Source organism: Oreochromis niloticus, linkage group LG23 (genome assembly GCF_001858045.2).
Source record: "Oreochromis niloticus isolate F11D_XX linkage group LG23, O_niloticus_UMD_NMBU, whole genome shotgun sequence".
In the NCBI taxonomy this organism is placed as follows: Eukaryota; Metazoa; Chordata; class Actinopteri; order Cichliformes; family Cichlidae; genus Oreochromis; species Oreochromis niloticus.
In genome coordinates this window covers 44,147,231-44,167,724 of record NC_031986.2, presented here as the reverse complement: position 1 = coordinate 44,167,724, position 20,494 = coordinate 44,147,231, and the positions used below count along the sequence as shown (strand labels likewise).

The 20,494-nt window shown below is 42.3% G+C and overlaps 1 protein-coding gene across 1 annotated transcript in view; it reads right to left on the bottom strand.

Moving 5' to 3' along the window:
* xpr1a (xenotropic and polytropic retrovirus receptor 1a) overlaps positions 1-20,494 on the bottom strand; it is an 84,047-nt gene that overhangs the window by 60,305 nt on the left and 3,248 nt on the right. The window contains exon 2 of the mRNA XM_025902866.1: positions 17,137-17,188. Within this exon, the coding sequence (XP_025758651.1) occupies positions 17,137-17,188 (52 nt within the window). The remainder of the gene's footprint in view (positions 1-17,136; positions 17,189-20,494) is intronic.

The window sequence follows — 20,494 nt, the reverse complement described above, 5'->3', positions numbered from 1 at the left end:
CGTCGGTTCTCCTTATTGATGGCAGATAACACACTGCACTTTATTTACACTAAAATCAGCTGTGACACTTTGCCCAGCTGGAGCGCTGCTGTCTTTCCAGGCAAGCCCAGCTTCTTCCACTGGTCCCAGGTGTCCACTGCCAAGCAACCACTCACCTAGCCCTGCCACTACTATCAGGGAGAGAGCATTATAGTCGCCACACACTAGGCGAGCTGCTTTCCCTTCTGGTGTTGCGCCTTGAACCAGACTACCACCACATAACGCTAAAAACTAAGTTTATAAAACAAAGTTTAGTTTACAGTAAAGCGGTGGTGCAAATGGAACTGGAAGCCAAAAGGATTCACCTTAACAGCACCTGCATCTGTCTCCAAGAACAAGTGTGACCTGAGATGAGATGCAACTAAAAAATGTAGCTGAGACAACAGCTCGCAAACGTTCAGCAGCTAAATCATTTGCAAAAGTGACAACTAAAACTGGACACGTATACAGTCCAGGAGCGACCACAGAGAGAGACTCAAATGACCAGCTCGAGGTGACATGCCTCTGTGAAGCTGTTTTTGTCTGGACTCACAATAAACACTTCGACATAATCCAAAGATCTGATCTGATGAAACCAGAAAAACATATTTTTTAGATTTACCTGATCATGATTTCATCCTATTAGATTTGTTAAAAATTACAACCAGAGAAACGTGCAGTCATGTCACGGGGAGCTAGATAAGTTGGGCGGGTGAACTGTGTAAAACGCCAGCTCAGCTATTCTCTTAATCTTGAGCTTAAAGCCATTTGGGTCAGGCAGGAAACATCAACTGAGTTATAAAGAGTCAACGCCGTACACCGCTGTAGGCGTGTGTGTGTGTGTGTGTGTGTGTGTGTCGAGTGTGTTCGTGTGTGAGTGCGGCTGCATGCATGTGCCTCGGGTTTATAGATAGAAGCCACTGGACTCATAAAAACAAGATAAGTGTTGTGTCAATAGTAAAAACTGAAGCCATTAATCTAACAGAACAAGAGCTCAGGCTCCTCTACTGTAACCATGGCAGAAGCAGCGAGGCCGGCTCTGTAGAGGTGGATGAAATTCAGTATCCATTAAACTGCACGATGGCTATGTCATTAACAGAGGGGGCAGAGAGGTAACGTTACAGCCAGCACACAAACAGCAAGGATGTTGCTGTAGATTCAAATTCATCATCACCCATAAGACTAAATGTGACGGGCCATTATATATCCTCAGAGCTGTGCAGTATCGCTGCTTTGCATGCTATTTGTTTTGCAGCATCGGCTCCTCTTCTCAATTTCAGAGGCAGCATCAAAAATAGGCAGCGACAGTAATGGCAGTGGTACACCCGTGTAAAGTCCTGCATAAACACTATTGATTTTAACGTTCTGCTGCACTTGATCTATTGTCAGTTCTGACTGGAACACACATATATACACTGCCTGCTAGAAGGACAAACTCAAACTGACATGATTAGTGGGAAAATTGTATGGATACTCTGTGTTCACAGTATCGGTCTGCAACTTAATTAGTGGACAGCTAAATGAGCGGTCTTTTATTCTGAAAAGAGTCTCGCAGGTCTATCATGTTGCAGGTAAATATAACAACATGCTATTATTCATACTTGTTTAGGGCTGTATGCCTAGTCAGCTTGAGGACAGTGAGCCAAGGTGTGTGTGTGTGTGTTTGTGTGTGTGTGTGAAGATGTCCCTCCAGGCTGCCGTGGCATTCTCACAACACCAGCTGCAGCCTCTCGATAAGACTCACACTAAACGGCTTCACTTTGAGAACTGAAATGTTAGGAGAAAAACATTTAGAAAAGCACACCAACACACACACACACACACACACACACACACACACACACACACACACACACACACACACACAGAGTGAGAGAAACCTTAGACTCTGATTTGGTGTTCATTTATGTCTGTAAGATGGAAGCTCGCAGATTAGCAAGCATGAAACAAGGCATTTTCCCCTCTGAGAACAGGAACATGTTGTGCACCGTTCCTGAAAAATCCTTAGTCAGGCAGAGCTGGCACTGCTGCCGGCTCCGGAGCCGCACAGGCCAGTATTATGTCAAAAGTCACAGTGATACTCCAGGTTAACCCCGGGTCAAAAAGAGGAGAAGGTAAATAAGCGAAGGCAGAGGGAGGATCAGGTGGATCACAGAGGGAATGAAAAGTGAGAGGGAAGCGTGAAGAGGGGAAAAAACAACCACAAAAGGAGAGAAAGTAAAGGTGTTTGGGCTTCAAAGAGTCTTGGAGATTAAAGATGAAACAGAATCAAAATACGGCGCAATAAAGGAGAAACGTGAGTATACAAACAGATCAGAAGAGCTCGTGAATGTCTAAATACGTCTTACCAGAGCAATGCAAAGCCACACAAATGTGAGTGTAGCCTGTTCACTCATGTAGCACACTGTACCTCCAACATCAGTACTGCCAGAACATTAGGCATAGTGGACGAAGTAATTAGTACACAGTTGGCAGTATTACCAGTTTGTTTACTCAGCCTGATTATGATGATGCAGTTCTGGAGGTCAGCTTTCCCACTGGAAAAATCTGTTTCCATTTTCTCATCGCAGTCCTGTAACTCTAACTTATGAATGAGCGATCGTCCTGCTCATTCCACCTTTGCCATCCTGGCAGGGAGGAAGGAGTCCAATACTTAATGTTATTAGATTAGGAGCAATTTCCTGACTCAATCTGATTAGGAGCACACTGACCTTGGGGTGCTTCAGTGTTGTATCATTAACATGATTTACATGCACAAGAAGGACCCTGTTTTTCTTTTCGTTCACCTACATTAAAACAATATAAAACACCTCATCTGTCACCAATGTGTCTGTAAAAAGAGAAGGGGAACTTCATTTTCTCCTGCTTAATGTACTATTTGTGGTTTTCCATTAAAATACTATCAAATGACTGTTTTTTTATGCCTGATCTCGGTTGAAATTAAATCTATAAATAAAATCAATAAATGTGCCGATGTTGGAGATGTAGCCTCGCCGGTGGATCGACTACTTTCGTAAACAACAAGATGGATTTTCCAGAAAGGGGAAATTTATGTAGACCGTCTATTTGATAATGTTGTCTTTGTGATGCTCACAAAATAAAATGAGCAAAACATTACAAAATCAGAGAAGAGTCAGGAAGTTGAGAAAATATCCCCGTCGGAGGTGACTCAATCGCTCGACCTTGGCCACTGAAATTCATTTTTTATCTTGCCAAATTATCTGAGCCAGATACAGACTGAAGCACACGACGGGTTTATATTGTTGATGTTAGAGAGGCAGAAATGTGACGTTTGCATCAGTGCAGACATGCAAGGTCATCACGTTAGAACAACAAAGGAGATAAAATCACACCTTGAGATACACAAACGGCTTAAAAGCAGGGATTAAAGTTCCTGCAGTTTCATACTAAATCCTGTCAAACAAGATCATTTTCATGTGCCTGCACACACTTTTTCACTCCTCCCTGGAGTTTGCATGTTCTCCCCGTGTCTGTGTGGCTTCTCTCCGGGTACTCGGGCTTCCTCCCACAGTCCAAAGACAGTGAGTGGGGTTAGACTAATCAGTGATTCTAAATTAGCCATAGCTGTGAAGGTAAATGGTCGTGTATCTCTCTGTGTTAGTCTTGTGACAGACTGGCGCCCCTGCCGGGCCTCTTGTCCTATGGCAGCTGGGGTAGGCTCCGCCCCCCCAGCAACCCTGAATTGGATACATGGAGGAAGGTGGATGGATGGATGTTCATGCTGCAGATGTCAGTGAAGATGAGCAGGCATAAACTGAGTAACTTTCATATGGTACACAGGGGTGTTTGTGAGCATTCTGTGTAAAATATGCATGGATGGCACAGAAACTGAATGAACTGAAGTGTGAACGTTTTGAGGAGTATTTGTGATGTGCAAGGGGGTACGTGTGCGTTTGAGCAGCAGAGTTTAAAGAGCAGCGTGCAGAGGAGAGACAGAAACTGACTGTCAACCACCAGCAAACACAGAGCCTCTGAACTCTCATTCATCCCCTTCATGTGGCCTCAGTACAAACAGAACACCAAATCAGAGTCTAAGGTTTCTCTCACTCTGTGTGTGTGTGTGTGTGTGTGTGTGTGTGTGTGTGTGTGTGTGTGTGTGTGTGTGTCTTACTGACTGAGCCCTGCAGCAAACAGCATCTGGCTGATATTTTTCAGTGCAGATAAAATGACCCTTGAAAATCTGACTTGCTCCTTGTTAACCTGCGATTGGCTCGAGCTGATGAACCATAAACATCTCTACAGTCTGGATGTAAGTTTAGCCAAGTCAGAAAATTCAGAACCATCATTGAAAATCTGTATTTTAGCATTTTTACTTTGGTGAATTTTTTAAACGAACAACAACAAAAACATTTTGTCTAGGTGAAAATGTCGAGTTGATCCAATGGCACTTTCATATAGGTTTTCCACACAGTGCATATTTAACTTATAGATGACCAGAGATTAAAGATAGTGCCAGCCACCAGCACCACACCTGAGCTTCCTGTTGGTAGAAGCTTCCGGTGGCAAAAAGTACAAGTTCGGGAACACACCAGGTCATTTTTCACCAGGTTAAAAGATGCTCCACATTCCTTGTTTCATGGTGACTCAATAATTGTGGAACATCTTTAACACTCCCATCAATCATATCATTCTATCATCGTGCTGTGGTCTGAATATCTGCACGGTTACAGCATCTGACAGCAGAAGAGTTTTATATGATGAAAATTCCCTAAAAGCAAACTGGGAAAAAGCTCTGAATGTCATTTTGTCAAAAGACTGAAACAGTGCTGCTGCTATAGCTACATTTAGACTGTGCCATTGAAAAACCAGCAGATTTAAAAAATGCATGAATGATATATTTCCTGTATGATATCCTTCCTCAGAAAATACACCTGTGTCATGGTTTTTAAAGGGACCTCCCTCTCAAGCTACTGCATTCACAAGATTTCCTGTAAACTTGACTTCTGACCTTAACCTTAGCAGACACCAACGGTACCAATGTGAAAATCCTACGTTGCCTCGTTCTCAAGTTATCATGTTCACAAAATTGGATTTCCACGTCACCTGACACCTGCCCACCTCGCCGGCGGGGTAACAACAACGGTCTAAGCCTTTCAGGCTGAGGAGCAACAACAGCTAAAAATGAAAATCATCACCAAATGAAGTCATCACATTAAATGCAACAGACACTGGAGGTGTTAAAGCAACAACATGCTATTCAGCATGCCTACAGTACATGAACAGAAAGCATTGTCGTTGACCATTTAAATGTCAAAATGATAGTTTCTGGATATTATATTCCTTTGGAGTAATCTAAGGATTACTAGTAATCTAATAGAGTAATCTATTTTGTCATGTGGTCAAAGCCATGTGACTGCAAAACCCCAGAGTGCTCTGTGCATGGCTTTACAGTTTTTTTTCTACTCTTGGATCTGTGTGATGTCAGTGAGAGCAGATATTCATAATGTGGTCATCTCAGGTTTGAACCTGCTGTTCAAACCTGTTTAAAAAGGGGCAACTAATCAGCATAAAGGGAGAAGTGAGTGAGACAAAAGTCTCATTTTAGGACAAATTGAGGGGCTGCACAAAGGCTCAATAAATCCTGCAGAGCTACTCAAATAGAGTCCACTGCTGGAAATCAGCAACAAAGACACAAAAAGATTGTACGAAGCGTATTCGAAGCAACTATTAAAAAAACGAACACAAACACTACACTCAAATCCCGTTAAAGCCTTACTAGGGTCATCTATCTCATCCTCATCACCTATACCTGTTTTCCTTCCAACCTTATCAGGCTGGAACCTATCCCAGCTGTCTTAGGGTGAGAGGCAGGGCTAACACATTCCCACCTATGGGCCATTTAGAGTATCCAGTTAACCTTTCCCCACTAACTGCATGTCTTTGAACAGTGGGAGGAGAGAACCCACGCAAACACAGAGAGAAGATGCAAACTCCACACAGATCCCCAAATTGAACAGATTGGATTGGAATTGAACTCAGGAGCCTCTTGCTGCCACCGTGCCACCCTATACCTGTTTTGGTACCTCTGTATGTGTTGTGCTGTTAACGAGTATCAGAATGCTTTCAGAAGCAAACATTATAATTCCAGCGAATGCTCGCATCCTTAGTTCTGCCTGTTCTAGGTTTATTGTGTTTGGGTCCTGAATGTCACAGGAACAAAAAAGGCCTGAATTATTGTGGCCTCTTTCTTTGGCGTCATGGTAACTGTGATGGAGAAAGTTCAACACAGCTTAATGTGCAACACTGCAATGAAACCGAAGCTGAAACAGTGGCACTCCCTCCACCCTGGTGTCTTCATGCTTTTAAAAAACATAACTAGAATCATAACAGAGGATTTATCACAATGATATAGTTCTGCTACACAACATGTTGGCTCCAATTTGAAAAAAAAAAACAAGTACTTCTGAGAATAGCAATGCAACAGTTTAACTCATTACACATGTGAGTCTCATAAAAACTCTAACATGAAATCTACAATAATCCTCTTACAAATGGCTTCTGCACATGCCAGGGGAACAATAAGCTGCTCTCTGCTCAATTGAGCTGCATACTAATAGGGTGATTATGAGACCTAATTATCAGATGGCACTTGTCAAGAAGAGAAACCATGCAGTTTGCCTGAGGATGAAATGCAAAACAGACACAAACTGTTGTTTCTACTGAACGGCATTCGGGAGCGTCTTCCTTTTACAGCTAGTTAGAAGTCAAGAGGACACTTTTACAGAAGTCAAATCAAACACCATCATGGTGCAACACTGAGACGTGTAGTCAGAAATGTAACACACAGACAGGCCACGACCCTCACAGTCGGTCAACCTTACGCGCTGGATAATATTGACACGAGGCATGAATACATCAATCACATGTTGAAGAGGATATGAAATATGCATATTCCCTCAGTCCAGTGGTAGCAGGGATGGTTAGGAGGAGCAAGAATGATGAACATCAACAACCCTGACAGGAGAGCCTGAGACAGTGACTGAGCACGTGAGTGCGTGCACACAGTATGGTTGCTTTGCATTGTCTACTCTCTCCATCTCCCTCTAATATCCCCTAAATGTCTGAAGTACTCGTGTGCTAATTCAGTTCTGACTGATGCTTGAAGTTGCTCTGGTGCCCTTGTGTCTGCCAGTGAGTGACAGGGCAGTTTTTGAAGACACACGGGCATCAGGGGAAAGATTCACCACATTTCCAATCTCTCACTGAGTTAATAATTCAACATTTAATATAAAAACAGACGGGCTGTCCGGGAGGGAACAATAGCTGTGAATTATTGATCTCTCTCCTGTTGTCTCCGGATTATAAGAGGATATAGTGTAAATAAGGGGATAAATTATATCTGGAGCAATATTTTTTGCCCTCTGAAATGACCTAAAATGTATTAAACCTAAATTGCGAGTTATTGCTGCCATTTTTGGGATGCAGTTAAAATGTGAAGCAAATCCAAAGTCAGTGAAGAAGCAAATGAAAGAGTTTGAGCTCTCGTGTCTTTTCTGCCTCCAGTTCTTTTATTTTCACACATCTTTCATTGGAGTAATTGTAACGTTTGGGAGACGAGGCTCCCCGAGGCTTTAGCTTCCTTTCCTCCAATTACCACCAATGTCACCTCCCTTTCTTTTTTCACTCTTTTTATCTGTCATACAATCGTGGCTACCACTTCCTTCTGCATGTCGCTCTGCCCATGGGAAGACCGAAAATAAATCTATCAGGACCACAGGAAGTGCATATATGCCACCTTTGTAACCTATACACAAAAATGCAATCATGCACAGGTGTGCTGACGCCCACGGGGCCAGTTTCTATTTACAGTGACGTGAAAAAGAAAGTTTCTATAGGGCTGTATGGATTCCTGGGAAAAAAATAAATATGTGTATGACTTTATTGGCCTCTTATACCTCTTACAATGTTGCTTCAGTACATTGAGGTTCGTGGAAAGATGACTCAGGAGGTCCCGCGGTAGCATTCAGTCGGGTTAAGGTCTGGACTTTAACTCCATGTTGATTCTTTTCTTTTTCACCCATTCTGTTGTCGCTGTCCTGCTGCTTGACCCAGTTTGGGACAAGCTGTAGCTGTTGGACAAATGAACCTAAAATACTTTGGTATGCAGAAGAGTTCATGGTCTACTCATTGACTGAACGGTGCCCAGGTCCTGTGGTTCCCACCGCACTTGACAGGTGATGATCAGCCCAGAGCATTTTAACACCTACCCCGTTAATTCCCATGGAAGCAATAAGAGTCTACTTAATTATTCAAGGACTGATTTTGCACAGAATCCCTTCCTCACATGTACTTCACACTTTTTCATTATGATCTAGTTTTCAAATTGGTGTCTCCGTTTCCAGGTTTAGGGTGACAATCAGCCAAAAGTCATCGCAGTAAGAGCTAAGAAAAGGAGACTGATCGGTATATCATCATCGTGAATTTGTGCTCTAAGCCAATCTGTGCCAGGTTCCAGTTATCTCTCCAGAGAAACGATGCAATATACTCATCTAGTAAAGGACACTGTGTCCTCTGCAAGGCCCACATACTGTACAAACCCACCCACACCTCCCATCAAGCTGGCTGTAGTACCAGTAAAATGCTCACTAAAACCTCTATAATGTGGAGAAAATTACTTAAAAGCCGAATCAAAAAGCAAAATTAAAAGAGTACGGGTGTCAAACAAGAATTGTCCCGGAAAAGATGCTTTTCCTGTTAATAAAGAGCCCTCTCTGCCAATGAGGGCACCAAAATAATTAAGTGAAAGATCATTAATGACAAAAAGAGGCCAGTTTTTTCACCATCTACTACAGAAACGTCTGGGCTTTTGGTTTTGATTTATACTGATTTCACATTTGAAAAAAAGAGATATTTTCTGTGAATTAACAAAAATTATATAATATAAATAATTTATATGATATAAGTCTGGACAATGAAATATCAAATAAATACTCATAGTTTCACTGGTCCAGGGCTGGACGTGGCCCACGATGTCAAATTACTTTAGAAACCACACAAACCCAGTTTAAGCAAATGTTGGAAATGAAAACTTCTCATTCTGAATCTGCAGCCGGCAAAACATTTTTAAATAAACTGAGACAGAAGCATGTTTGCAAAATCTATCTCAGAGGGGGGAAAAAGGAAAAAACCTCACAGATGGGCAAGTATATTCATAAAATTATAAATAAATAAATAAATAAATAAATAAAAGCAGATTAGAGTGGACACTGTGTAATGATTTTATTGGCTGTATTCTAATTAAGGACTAAAACACAGAAATACAGCAGCATATGGCCCTGCTGTCATCACCTATAGCTCACAATCACACCCACATGCTTGTAGCATGCAGCTCCTTATGCGTGTGTGTGTATGCGTGCATCTCTGCATGCAAATATGCACAAGTGTGAAACCCTCTGCAAACAGTTGTATGTGAGTGCAGCAGAGACGGCATGAGAGGATAAAAACATCACGGCGCACAGCAAACACAAGGTCGCACGTCTCTATTCTTCTGTCCGTCATCAGCAGCCAGCTTTGTGTTCTTGTTGCATTTCTATCACTCAGACTGCTGAGCTTTAATCGTTGAATGCAGGACAGATGCTATTTGGGCGTGCAAATATGCAAATTGAAATTGAGAAATTCTGCCAAGCAATGCAATTGATTAAAAAAATGATTCCTTTTAATCCTTTAAAAACATTTGTGTGAATCTGGGCTAGATAAATGATACGGAGTCAGCTATTCCTGATTTGCTACGCTCAGCAAAGCCTGGCTGATCTGCTGGCTGCCAGCCAAAGCTGTCAATTAAACATTTCATCACTGATTTAAAAAATAACTCGCCTATAACAAAGGTTAGATTATAGCGTGGAAGCCCCTGCTAATGCCCAACAGATATAGTGGACCCCTGAGACGTCGAGGGATCTTTTCTAATCAAGAGAGACAGATCTCATTACAATGACGTGCTTCCCATGCTTGAGATTGTTGCGATCACTCTTGCAGCTCGTTGTATATGATGTGCAGTTGTTCACATGGCAAGCAGCCAGATCATATGATGGATGCGTTATGCTTATTTAACCTTTACATGATTGCATTCTCATTGGGGAAAGAAGCTGCATCTCATTCATGTGTTTAGTGTCCATCTCTGGGTTGGTGTTTCTGAAAGGCTCACATCATGTTCGTCCTCGTTTAAGTGTAAACACATATGTATGTATAAGGATAGATATGCATGCTGGATGAAGCCATTATAGGCATTAGTAGAAACCCTCCTAACTGCATTTCAGAGGTGAGAGGGTTTCCAGGATGACCTTGTCTCCTCTGAGTGCTGCTCACCTCTCCTTCACCCCTGTCCCTGATCAATCCCCCCTGTTCCTGCTATTTCTGCCTTTCTTTGCCAGTTTTTCTCCGGCACACTGCTTCTGCACCATTTGAAAAAACCTCCCAGACTCCCCTCAAACACCTAAAATCTAAAAATACTATCTCAGTTGGAGCTGCTGCCTCTGAACTCCTCACCCTTTTCAAACATCACAACACTTGGTCCTCTAAATCAGCCCATACCTTTTCTTCTCCTCTTCGCCTCCACTTTATTCAGGCGAGATCTAATTCACTGATGAATAATGGATGGATGGATAGGAGACTTTCATCCACCATGCTTCTCTTTCTCTCGCTGTCTTTATCTTGTGGGAAGGCTATAGTGCTAATGCAGGGCAACATGCATTGGAGATGAGCCCAGGGACCTCCCACTCAGTCTGTTTGTCTGTCTGCTGCCTGAAGGATCTCTCTCACACACGATTTCTCAATATTATACTCTTCCAGACTGGTCTGCGACAATCCTGATGTATATTGTAATTTTCCTAAATCTTTAATTTTCATTATTGTTTCGTAATAACGACAGCAAACATAAGAGTGGAGCGCTGACGATCCTTTCTTATCCCTTTCTTCCTCCAATTACCCATCAGTTTTTTCATCATTCGTTACCTCACTTCGATTCGTCCCTGACCTTGGTATAGCAATCCCAGCTTTATATTGACCCCGATCCTCCTCCTTCCTCCCCTCTAATACCCTCAGAAACCCCATCAAAGGACCAATCTATGAATTCACTGCTATGTCCACATTTCATTGCTTTGTAAGCTCAGCGATAGTTTAAACACCCATGAAGCCAAACCTTCCATGGGTGCTCAAAACATCTTGATAACAATGCAGCGTCCTGTATGTGGACTAATAGTCATGACAGAGTCTGCATGGCTCATTTCCTATAAATACCATGTGGATGTTGGAGGAGAACAGACATCGACACGTTACAGGCAGTAAAATTTGTCTGCACCGCAGATCTAAAAGATCTCACTAGGTTTGTTCAATTTATTCACAGTTGCACATCTCACTGTTGCCCCATTTACTTTTATTTGACTTCACATATCTGCTCAGGTGGCGCCCAGATTAAGGACTTAAATAAATAAATAAAACCCCAACCCCCACAAAATCCCAGCAATTAGTGTTTGGAAGCGAGCACAAGGAGCAGCTTGTCAAAGAGCCCATCAATAATGCAGGTGGGTGGGAGACCCTGGCTGGGAGACCACTGTCCTGATGAACCCTCCTGCCCGTCTACCTGTCTGTCTGCATGTCCATCTGGGTCTCTTCCTTTCGACTGCTTCTATCACCTCCTGCCGTCCTGCCAGCACCTGTTTTGCCTTTTTCACTAGGCACCGTTTGTCTGTTATGTGTTTTGGGCATGCATCCCTGAGTTGCAGTGTTGTTGTTTTTAAAACTACTGATCAACAACTGTTATGTGCTCAAAAAAATGGTGCTCTTTTAAAGATGTCGTTTTTAAGGTACTTGCCAAACATGCCATGTGAGTAGAGTGCGTCACAGACTCTTTGTGTAATCCCAGACTAACGATGGTTGAGACAGGCAAGAACTTTAGTGCTGGGCCGTATTATTATTATGATATTTTACAGTTAAATCATAAAAAGGATTTGCATGACAAACTGGACCAAAGTGGGTCAGGTTTTGGTCCAGTGTCTTGCAAAAGTAACGCACCACTGCTGAGGTGAATAAAACAAAGGCAAAACATCATTTTTAAAGCACAGAAACATGTTTGGAAGCAAACGTTACAACTACATGCTAAGGCAAGAAAATTGCACAAATTAGAAAGTCATTCGAGGCAGGGGGCGAGAAAAGACTTCAGCGGGGAACAACAACAGTAATAACAGCTGCTGCTCCATCGCATACGCAAGCAGAATAACAATCAGCGCAGGCTAGCAGCTTTCTGACTAACCTCTCATCATGGTCGTCGACAACAGCAGGCAAAATGGCGCGCAAGCAAACAGCTTAGGCAACAAAGGTATGGTGGAGATGTAGCTGTGATTAGTGGCGCTGCTTTTATGAAAGCATGAAACACCAACAGCTACACAAAAGTGATCATTAGAAAGTGTTTGGAGCCATGAGGGCTGCTGACAGATGTGAAGAGCAATGAGTTGGTGAACTGTCCCATCTTTTCATCAGTATATGAAACTAAAAAGAATTGAAGAAAATGATCATCCAACAGAAGCTGACACGCTGGAGAGGTGAGAGGGAAGCTGTGACGCTGTGGTAGAGGTATCAGGGCTGGAAGAATGAGAGCCAAGCTAATGAGTGACTGAAAGATTAAACATGATTCATATATCTGTATCTGTAGTGTAGTTTATGTTCGGTTATATCTTAGTCTTTGTCTTTGAAGCGAAGCTATGAAAGTATGAAATGAGGCCTGAGAGTAGTTTCATACAGCTCTCTGAGGAAATGACAAGCAGCACGATAGCATCTCAGCAAGAGATTCATCATGAAGAACCTCTGACTGTCTTCCTTTCAGCTGTGGATTGAACGAGCCATGGCTGCATTTCCTCATCAGCGATCGAGGACAGACTATGGTTTGAATATCACATATACAACATGAGAAGTTTTAGTGTTCACTCGTGGTATTTCAGCACAAATAAGCACCTTTCAGAGGTTACATGAAGGCTTCTTTACATTTTTTTTTCATAATGAAGGTAAAGTTCATTTCACCACAAAGAAACAGTGCAGACCTTTTCACAAGGCTGCGCACACAACACTCTTTATTTCATTGGATAAAACATGGAACGTCCTAAAGTTTGAATACCACAGCAGAGCAACAAATCTGAAGTGAAACCTTAAGTGCAGAAGGCGGTTAATGGTTTCAGATGCAGTGTAACACAAGAAACAATTAGCTGACTTGTCTTTGGTCTCATTTCTTCATTCAGAAATTGTAGTTCAGGAAAAATCTGCTCCCCTGAGTTATGAAGTCAATAATGTGCAACCCCATTCCTTTTATCAGACCCCACGTGTGCTCGTGATGGTAAAAGGGTGCCCGCCAGATTCTCAGTGTTTATCCAGCCCCCCTGTAGTCGAGCCCTGCACAGATACCATCACACTAATAGACTGCCCATTAAGAGAGAGCAGGAGGAAGGACACAAAGGAGGAGTAAGTGAATGAATGAGTGAGTGAATGAAACACAAGTGAATGACTGTAAGGAGCAGAAAACGTAACACGTTATAAATTACAGGCATCCATGGCATGTGATCATGGCCAGGAACATGATGATGATGATGATGATGCATTAATAAAGAAAAGCTGTGTGTTTAGTATCTGGGCCCATTGTTAAGAACCAGCAGGCTAACTGAATTAGATCATGGCACGACTCACTGTGATGGCTGGAACAGGGAGAACCAGAGAGCCAGCCAGCTGTTCTCCTTTTCCTGTCTCCCCGCACAGGAGCAGACTTGTTTTAATTACAATTATTCCAGGACCAATGAGAGATGAAAGGAACGAGAACAAAAGCCCTAACAAGGGGTGAAGGGTCACAGCATCAGAGACACATTAACGCGCATGTGTTGGTGCATGCCGTTTTGCAACAAGATCCTTTAATTAGTGTACATCCGTCCTGCTGAACTCAATGATAACCGAGTGAAAATGAAAGTGCATTATTCTGTGGCACATTCCTTCGGTGGCGATCTGCAGCAGGAGTGCTGAGTGAGGGAATGTTTTTTAATAAATAAATAAAATTAACCACACGTGACACAGCCTACGAGATCCTGCATCAAACTGTAGCACTCCCCGTATTTGCTGGTGATGTGCTGTCACAGAATCTGATAAGTGATGCAAAGGCTGTGACAGAAGCTTCAAATTGTCTGTTCAGTGTGATGTCTATGTTACACAGCTCTATCAGGTACAGCAGGGCGTCTAGTGAGAAAGCAGAGCGGGTGAGCAAGTAGTCATAACCCAGTAAACTGGTTCCCTCAGGCGAGGATTCATCTGCCGAATACCAAAAAGCTGCTTTTTATAAAGACTGAGGCAGGCGCGAGACAGAGAGAAAAGCAGAGAGAAGCACATCAGGAAATCAAATCCTAATATTTCCCTTTCAGCTTATTGGAACACTTTCTGATGAGGCTCCATCTAAAAATAGTTTATATGCTGTAATTACATTTAACATCATTAATTAACTCGGCCTTTATAGATCAGTTATAAGTCCCAAATTAAAACCAACTTTTCTGCTGTCAGGGAATGGAAAATCCTCCTCCAACATTAAAATGATGAAGGTTTAATGTTGGGCTTGACATTACAATGACTGCAATTCATTGTTAGCTACTCTACACAAGGAATGTCAACAAATGTGCTGCTCAGATATTAAGCAACAGTAAATATTAGTATCAGCTAAAGTCTCGAAACACTGATGAAGACTTTGAGGAATTTCCGGAGGTCAGTAGAGCGAAGAGTGAAGTTTTAAACACTTATTATAAAAATTAACCCCACACAAGTTAATGTTAGGAGTTTAACACTTGGCAACTACCAGGCAGTAATATTAGCCTTCTATTATTATTATGGTAGCAGCTAGGGCTAATGATAACACAGTAATGTTATAACTATAGCAAAGTGTACCGAGGCTATTTAATCAGCGTTTAAAATATGGAGCCAAGTCACCAGAAGCACAACATCTGCTTCAATCTAAAAATACTGTCTCTTATTTTTTGCACCACTAAAGAGAATCTTAAAATATTTCCAATATATACAACATAAAGTTAAATTACAGTACTTTTCTTGCACTACATCAGCACGTGACACTACACTTTAACTTACAATAAGTGGTGTAATTGTATCTGGGCATCAAGTTTCATGCACATTAAGACTTTATTTCATGTTAAAAATGCAACGAATACCTAATTTGGCCTTGCTAAATATATTCTGCTCATTTTCAGTTTTCTGATGATTTATAATGTGATAGCAACCAAACTGTCTCTATCAGCTGGTCTGTGAGCTGCACACATGTGACGCTGCCATCATGGACGTGACAGTAAGAAAGCAGATGGTGGGCTCATTTCTCGCTCCTCGTGTGCACGTGGAAAAAGTCTTCAGGAGCGACCTACAAGACTGAAATCTGGTCCTGGTGTTAAAGCCACCATAGCCTTATAATGTTTTTATATTAAAGCACTAAAAAAAGCTATAAAAGTCCAGTTGGTCTATTTTTTGTGATGGCATTAGGCCCCAGTCTGAATTAAATCACATTTGAAAGTTTTCGGTTCAGCAGATGATGAAAAAGTGCTACAGTAAGCTTTTATTTTATAACACATCCTAATATCATTTCTGTTATGAAAAGTCAACGGCCACAGGAGAGCGTGCTTTTCACGGCTCAATAATGCTATTTGTCTCCGCCGCCATTTTCATTATGGCTCTTATGCGCTTTCCCACCAAACACAACTCTGCCACAGACTTTGACTCTCGCACACATCACACTCCTTTCTTTGCACGTGCTTGCTGCAAAAATGAGCGAGGAGAAGACAAATCACTTTGATCGAGCAGGAAACTCTGTCACAATGATATCACATGGATGGCAGAATATGATTTTGAACGGATCGATCGAGCCCGTCGCTTTTCATAAGACATGCTCACCTATCTTGTGTCAAGTTGACAGAGGCAGAGCGCAGTGACCCATGAGTGCAGCTCAGGCCTGAGACAGGAAGTAATTCATCATCCACATCGAGGCTGCAAGGCGAGCTAGCAAGGAGACGCTCTTAAAGGGAGAGTCCGAGCTCGACTACTAACAAGCAGGGAATATCACTAAAGTCAAGAATATTGACACTAACACAGGAACTACTTTATGTAGTTTTAAAGTAGAATTCTTATTAGTGTTATAAATAATAAAATGTCCAGAAATTAGTCAAAAATAAAGTCAACAAATATGTCAGATTGATTTTTGAGTCTGAAGCTGACAGAGATGGAGCGCTCTAATCACTGCAGTCTCAGCACCTGTTACATCTTTGTCATTCACAGATAGTCAAACTCACATCCACACCAACCCCACTCAGCAGGAACACAGCAAAACACTGAAAAAGAAAAAATCCCTACACAGGCTCGCGTTTGATCCCGAGCGCGCGAGCTGCAGCCAAATGCTGAATCTACTTCAGCCGCATCATAAAACTCGGATGTTCCCCAAATAAAAATCAGAGTTTTCCTTCCATGTTTTTCACCTTGTTGTCCCACCTGAATTGGCTCAGCGATCCACCAGTGGGGCTCGCCCCACAGTTTAATAACCACAGCTCTCACATGTGTTTCATGTCACATCATTAAGTACACCCAAACCCTGCAACTGAAGAAAGTTGTTTACACCACAAACTGGTGTCTAAAATAAAAACAAATGGTTTACATTCTTTCCCACACTACACACACACTCCGAGGCCAAAGAGTAATTATAGCTGGCAGCCTTCCTGCTGTTTGGTGCACTGAGTGCTGCTGGCCTTCTCAGTTCTGGTCTTCCTTGTTAACCATCGATGCTTAGGATTTTTAACGCTCTCTGTTTACATTATATGAATATGAAATAAACAGTAAAAAAAACTTTGACTAAATGCTTAATTTACTCCTCAGCCCTTGCATGTGTTTATTACTTTAAGCAGGTTAGCCAAGACCTTGTTAAGTCACAGACTGAAGTGAGTGGCAACGTGTTAGCTGTGATTTACACCTATTTTTAGCAGGGCTGTTATTCTGGGGATGCCCAAAAAGGGGGTACATAAGTGTGTGTCTGGGAGTGTGTTTTCTTCTGTCTGTGTGTCTGGATTTCTTTATCCACATAGCGAGCTTCCTTACCTTCTATAGATGGAGCTTGGTCCTGGGCAGCATATAGCATATCCTTGAATGCCTGATGAGGAAGGAGAGAAAACAAATATGAGTGTCTGCAAACAACAAAAACAAAAAGCTGCTTTGAGCAAAAGACATTCACAATTTCACAGAGCCCGTGATTTCACGGAGATGGCTGCACATGTGCGAAGTGACTCTGGTTTGCTAATTGCTTGAATTACCTCATTATCTAAAATCCCATCAATTGTAAAGGCGTGTTTACAGTAGATAAATGAGGTGATTAGAGTAAACCGTAAGGTGCCGCAAAATTGTTGGAAACATCTGCATACAGAGGAGAAGGACCTTAAAAAGGACCCTAAGAGCTATTAAGCAAATATTTATTCTCTGGGAAATTACAGTAAAGACCCGACAGCTGTTAACATAATAGACAAAGTCTGCACAGCATAAGCTTCATTTTAAAACGCCCGCTTGTTGCTATGTTGTTGTGTTTGTTACACTGAGCACTGTGAAATCATGTGATTATACATTAAAACATAAAAACACATACAAACCCCGAACCAGAGGGATATGAGTATACCCAACCCTGCCCACTACCTCTCACAAAGTCCAGCCCCGCTCCAGGAAAGGTTTTTTCCAGAGACAGAATTTTTCAGCGAAAGAATGACTCAGTGGACAGAGCACAGGTAGCACCTTTTATCCAACGGTTCAGAAGAAACTCAGGCACTATCACAGAGGTCTGTGCATCCTGTGACCACCATATAGCACTGCTCTCTTCTGAACATGCAAAAACTGCACAAAAACATTCAAATCATACGTAGCCTTTCACATTTACCCTTTCTGAAGCCCTCGCTGCATTCAACAAGACTTACTGACGTTTATTTTCACTAGCACATATACTGATCTCCCTTTAGCCCATCAAAGAGACTCATTACAGAATGAAAGCAGTGCTCTTAGGTGAGCCTAACTAGAAATCTAGTCAGTATATCTGAGCCTCACCCACTAACTTGGGCTTATTTCCAACCAGAGAGGTGACATTCCACGTCCCTGTGGCCAAACTTGTCAACTGGGAATTGGATGCCAGGACCTCTGCCCCTGACTGCCACCTGATCCACATAGCACTAAAAGCTATGGCCCCTTCTGCAGGTAGTGAGCCCACCGGAGGGCAGAAGCTGGGCCCAAGACCCAATTTGGAGCAAATTAGCCCCGACTACAGATACTGGGATCATCAAGCAAATCCCATAGACAACAAAGAGGCAATTCACAGAGAGACAGTGGTAGTATAAAATATAATTGCCCTATGACTATATTATAATGTGACAATTTATGAAATAAATAATTAATGGAATAGCAGATTGACAAAAGCTGAGAGACAAACTGGCAGATACAAAGCAGAGACAGCAGCTGTGGTTAAATGGGGTCGCTCCTTTTCAGTGAGACTGATCTTGAAGATAATGGAAACAGACGACTGCATGCTGGCTCATTTGGACATTTCCTCATAACTTTTTTCACAATAAGGACATCTTTGTAACCAAACTGCTCCAGAATAAGAGGAAAAAAGGAAATTACAATTTTGGACTTTTCTTTAAAAAAAAAAGTTAATTTATTGTGAAGTAAAATCTAAGCTTTGCACCAAATTTCATGCTTCAGGTAAAACACAGGTGCCAATATACTGTGCTGTCATTATCATCTGTCTGGGTTCAACATGGGAGAGACAGCGAGGACTGTGAGGACTCCTGAGTGTGTGTGTGTGTGGGTGGAAACCACTCAGAAATCCAGTGCATTAGCAGAAGCCTGGACTGTTGATACTTGATACTAAGTTCCTCTGTGAATTATATGCAGTGAGACTGCAGCTCTGGAGCCTAATCCTGGAGGTAAACATTTCTTTATGCAGCATTCTCCAAATTTTGTCTGATTAAAATCACAAAGGGACCAACTGTGGACGCACTCACACACAGCTCGCTGATGTCCAGTTAATAACTAACAGTTAGCAGCTGATACGGTCGAGTGATATGTGGGAAGTAGAAATACAGATTCAGATGGGGGGGGGGGGGGGGGGGCATTGCCATGGCGATGGCTGTGACGGGAAAGGGGGGCAGGGTGTCTCTTTGGGGAATGGAGATAAATTTGCAGTAATCATTGGTGAAACCTGTAACAATAACTAAGCCAAAGCTTTCAGGGTCATCAGTTAGAATTACTAAACATTAACATGACGATGTGGCATACTCACAGCCGCCCACCCCCATGACCCTGCACTGGATAAGTGGAAGAGGATCAACAGATTCATGAATGGATGGAAGAGGATGGATGGATGGATGGATGGATGGATGGATGGATGGATGGATGGATGGATGGATGGATGGATGGATGGATGGCCCGCACCAGATTTATGTCACTATTCAAACTAGACCTCTATAGCAGCGTATCCATGTTACTGAATGCTGTGTGTGGACTTTAATCCTTTAAATGCTGAATCATGTTGAGAGGACACTAGCCAAAATATTAGGCCAAATCATTGCTCTACGATGCTTGAGATCGTGCTCGAGGAAGTGCGGAGCGTACATCATTAGTCTGAAGGGATCTATGGATCGCTTCAATCTGCAGCTCAGCGTCTGAGTGGATGCCTGCATGTAAAGCGAAGATGGGAGGAGAGGATAAAGGGAGGGGAGGAGGGGAGCAGAGGGCAGGTCTGGTTGGGGACCAGATGTCCTCCCAGTGGGGGAGGAACGATGAGGTGAGGATGCAAGGAAGGAGGGAGGTATAGAGATGGGGCCTCTCAGCAGTTGCCATGCCATGCTTGTTGTATACATAATGTTCATATTGTTGCGCAGTGCTGATAAATCATACTTTCACTGAACAGGGTACAGTTACATTTCTGTAATGGCTACAACGACACAAAGCTCGCTGCGCTTGTTTAGACCTTTAAATCACTCAGATTAATTACAGAAAGACAAGACTTGACCTTTGAACAGTCACTGAAATCACACATGTCCCTGTTATTCTGCAACACTTTACTTTGATCGTTTGAATTGTAAATGTGAGTCTCTGCATGCACTCTCCTCCTCCTCCACATCTAAGCTTACATGAGTGATTAGGCTGCAGAGCTAAATGCAAAAGTGTCCTTGTTCTCTCGCCCACACACATACACGCACACACCTGAATCACTATCCTTCATTTGTTCTTATAACTGTGCTGCTCAATACAGCTGCCAAACACAATTGTTACTTACTGTCTACATCTTACCTGCGCTAATATATTCAGGTTTGAAAAACTCACTAAATTGTACCTGTTGTTGCTAAGATTTCCAGATTTGTTGCATTACATTTAAAGGGAAAAATCTTATCAGGCTGCAGTTTGGCATAAATCTGTG